This window comes from Pundamilia nyererei, unplaced genomic scaffold (assembly GCF_000239375.1).
Source record: "Pundamilia nyererei isolate P.nyererei 1_Seehausen unplaced genomic scaffold, PunNye1.0 scaffold00056, whole genome shotgun sequence".
NCBI lineage: Eukaryota > Metazoa > Chordata > Actinopteri > Cichliformes > Cichlidae > Pundamilia > Pundamilia nyererei.
In genome coordinates this window covers 49,564-52,684 of record NW_005187457.1, presented here as the reverse complement: position 1 = coordinate 52,684, position 3,121 = coordinate 49,564, and the positions used below count along the sequence as shown (strand labels likewise).

Here is a 3,121-nt window from a genome sequence, read left to right as displayed (position 1 = left end):
ATTTATTTAAGACGCTAAAATGCAACTTGTGTATTTTCTGTAAATCGTGATGTAATATGATTTGTGCATGATGTAGCACGGTAGGAAGAGGTTCACCTGTGTCGACATGCTTCCCTGTAAGCGCATAACTTCATTGAAGTTATGAAGAATGGACTGGTACTGCTGATCAGTGTACTCAAATCGATTCCCAAACACCAAACAGCAGATGATATTCGACACAGCATTATTTATCAGTAGCTGGACATTAAAGGGCTTTCCTGCAAAAGAAGACAGAAAATGCGGGGTAGAAGGACCCCGTGTCATAACAAAGCAAGCAAACTCTATTGAATTGTACCAATCAGCCTCATAACTTCAGCTCTATCACAGAGAAAGGTGGTGATCTTTAAATGCAATTTCTTTCACAGTAAAATAGCACAGATGTTTTTTATGCCTTGGTGTTCTGTGAAAGCCTCTGAGAGATACTGGCACTCCTGCTGGATGTATAACTCCAGGTTCTTCTTGCCCAGACCAAAGTTTCTGAGTGTATGAAGAGCAAATCTCCTCTGCTGCTTCCATGGGTAACCATTTGATATCACAAGACCTTTGAACACACAAATACACCGAATTACACTGAATGTAACAAGCATTCGCTTACAGCCCTGATTTGGTGTCTCAATTACGCTTTTGACTGTATTAAACACTAACTATATATATATTTTTAATGAAAAAGAGAAAAACAGAACCTTCATTCCCAAATAAATCTTCAAACAGTGGTACAGTGGGACGATCTATTAAGTCGTCTCCTTGTTGGACCAGGGCTTCTTTCACAAACTTGTAGCTATTAATGACCACGGTTCTTCCACCAAAGATTCTGATGGTGAAAATGTTTCCATATTTCTCTACAAACTGAACAAAGACAGCAGGTAGATTTTGTGGTTCAACAGTACTCAGAGAATAAATACTGCTTCTACATCCGTAGTGACTGCAGATAATAGAATATTGAGCAATGCTGCCTCACTAATATTATATCTCGTAGAACCCAAGCTTCTCTCTTGTGTGAATAAAGGCAACTTTAGATAAAGTTCACTGAGTCAATGATTGCAAGAGTTTTAAATAAGGGCTTGCCCGAACTTGTTGTGCTTTACTTCAAAAAGGTAAAAGGTCATTTTAGTAACTATTACATCCAATTATACACTGCTTGTGAACATGATAGCGCAATTATAAAATGTATTTTTAACATCTGAATCTAAATATCTTGTCATATTTGACCTCTGATCTCACTTTTAGATTTTACATCTGTCTTCCTTTCAGTTTGACCCTAAAATGTGTTATATCTTTAACAAAAGTTTTATCAAGAGAAAGAGAATGGTTAGTTAGAAACATAATGTTGTTTTATATTGCATAATAAGCTTATTATTATATGCAGTTCTTCAAAAATCAATACCTATTTTCCATTACCTACTCCTACATAATGTTTGTGTAATTAAAGTAAGCCTCTGCTATGCTACCTTCATCTGATTTTTGCTGCACTACCATCTGCACTTGCATCTTACAGTAAGTACTGTAACGGACAACCTTATTGACTATCTCTATGCACTTTTGTTTCTTTAAGAGAGATGTTTGGTTGTGCTGCAGGAAAAGCCAATGAGTGTGTGGGAGGGGTTTCTGGTTGTTGTTTTTCGGAGCTGGAGAGGAGCGGTGACCCTCCATGGGGTGAACGCCCGTGTTCCTGTACCTATATACAACCGTGGTGAGATCAAAACGTCTGGTGCTTGAGAGCACATGTGAACGTTACTGTACTTTTAAAAAGACCAAAACAAAAAAAAAAACCAATATGGTAAAAATAAAATAATATTCACTTCAAAGTAAATACTACCCAGAGAATGAACTGCCGGGTGGAGGTTTGCATTCTCTGAGTGTGTCTTGTTTGATTATACACAGATAAGAATGAAGCCCAGGGCTCGTACCTCTCTGAACTGCAGGTGTATTCTGTCAGGTCTGATGCGATGAATGTCACCGAGAAACGGGAGAGCCCACGGTCCAGGTGGGAAGTTCTTCGGCACTCTGTTCTGCCAAATATTATTCAACAGCAGGAAAACACAGAGAAATATTAAAATGCTCCTTCCATCTATCCACTCAAAGCCAAGAACACTGTATAATGTCTCCATTTAAAGTTCTTAATGTTGAATGCTGGATTACTGCAGTGTTTTAACTGTGCTGCTACCACGAAACAAAGTGCGATCAGAAAAATGGGTGGACTTCCTTAAACACAAAGGTGAAGGAAAGACTCGTGTTTGCGCATCTGGACTTCAAAATAAAAGCTGATAATGGAGGGGTTGTTTTTTCGCATGTGCAACATTATTACACGAATTAATTACAGATTACTTCACCAGTGTCAATATCAGTGTTTGAGCGAAAAGTGTTTATTTCCTGCGTGAAACAAAGAAATATAAGCCACTAGCACAGCCTACCCACTTTTTTAAAGAAAAAAATACAGTATGTAAACAACGTCCAATTACTTCATACCATTTCACAACCATGGACGGGCCAAAAAACAAACAAAATATACAGCTTCCAAGAACACAGCTGAGTTTCGTTTCTTTATTTACACAATTTAAGTCCTTTCAATGACAGTCAACAAGCATGAGGGATGGTCGTCTGCCATGACCGCTGAGGGGATGAACACAGGACAAAGACATGCTGTGAAAGAGACCCAGAGAAATACAATACTAGAAATAACAGTACTACTTATACACATTATATAATATTCCAAGGTAGCAGTATACAGTATACTGCCTAACTATAGATGCATGAATGCTCCCAAATGGTGTGCCTTTGCTTATTGATGTGTTGAGAATTCAGTGATAGCCATAAAATATTAAAATATTCAAGGGCAGAAGGAAATAATTGTTTGTGGAACCTGTTCCAGATGTAGAGGAGGCGTTAAATCCAATAAAAGCCGTTCTCAGTGAGACATAACCGGTTATTACTGACAGAATCCTAGAATCTTTGTGTTAAGACTGTTGCACCTATGTGTATAATGTTGGACTATCTCTGGTTGTTGTTTTTTAAGGCCTGGGCTTGTTTTTAGGTTCAAGGTTCAAGGTTCTTTATTTGTCACATGCATAGTTATACAAGTATA

At 37.9% G+C, this 3,121-nt stretch overlaps 2 protein-coding genes across 2 annotated transcripts in view; both read right to left on the bottom strand.

Annotated features, from left to right (window-relative positions):
• Positions 1 to 2,237, bottom strand: part of LOC102195607 (cytochrome P450 2J6-like) — a 6,873-nt gene extending 4,636 nt beyond the window's left edge. Inside the window, exons 1-4 of the mRNA XM_013911088.1 lie at positions 1,947 to 2,237; positions 723 to 885; positions 431 to 580; positions 97 to 257 (exon numbers count right to left, since the gene is read on the bottom strand). Coding sequence (XP_013766542.1) covers positions 97 to 257; positions 431 to 580; positions 723 to 885; positions 1,947 to 2,147 — 675 coding nt within the window. The 5' untranslated portion in view covers positions 2,148 to 2,237. The remainder of the gene's footprint in view (positions 1 to 96; positions 258 to 430; positions 581 to 722; positions 886 to 1,946) is intronic.
• LOC102195317 (cytochrome P450 2J2-like) overlaps positions 1 to 3,121 on the bottom strand; it is a 24,586-nt gene that overhangs the window by 12,299 nt on the left and 9,166 nt on the right. The window lies entirely within an intron of this gene.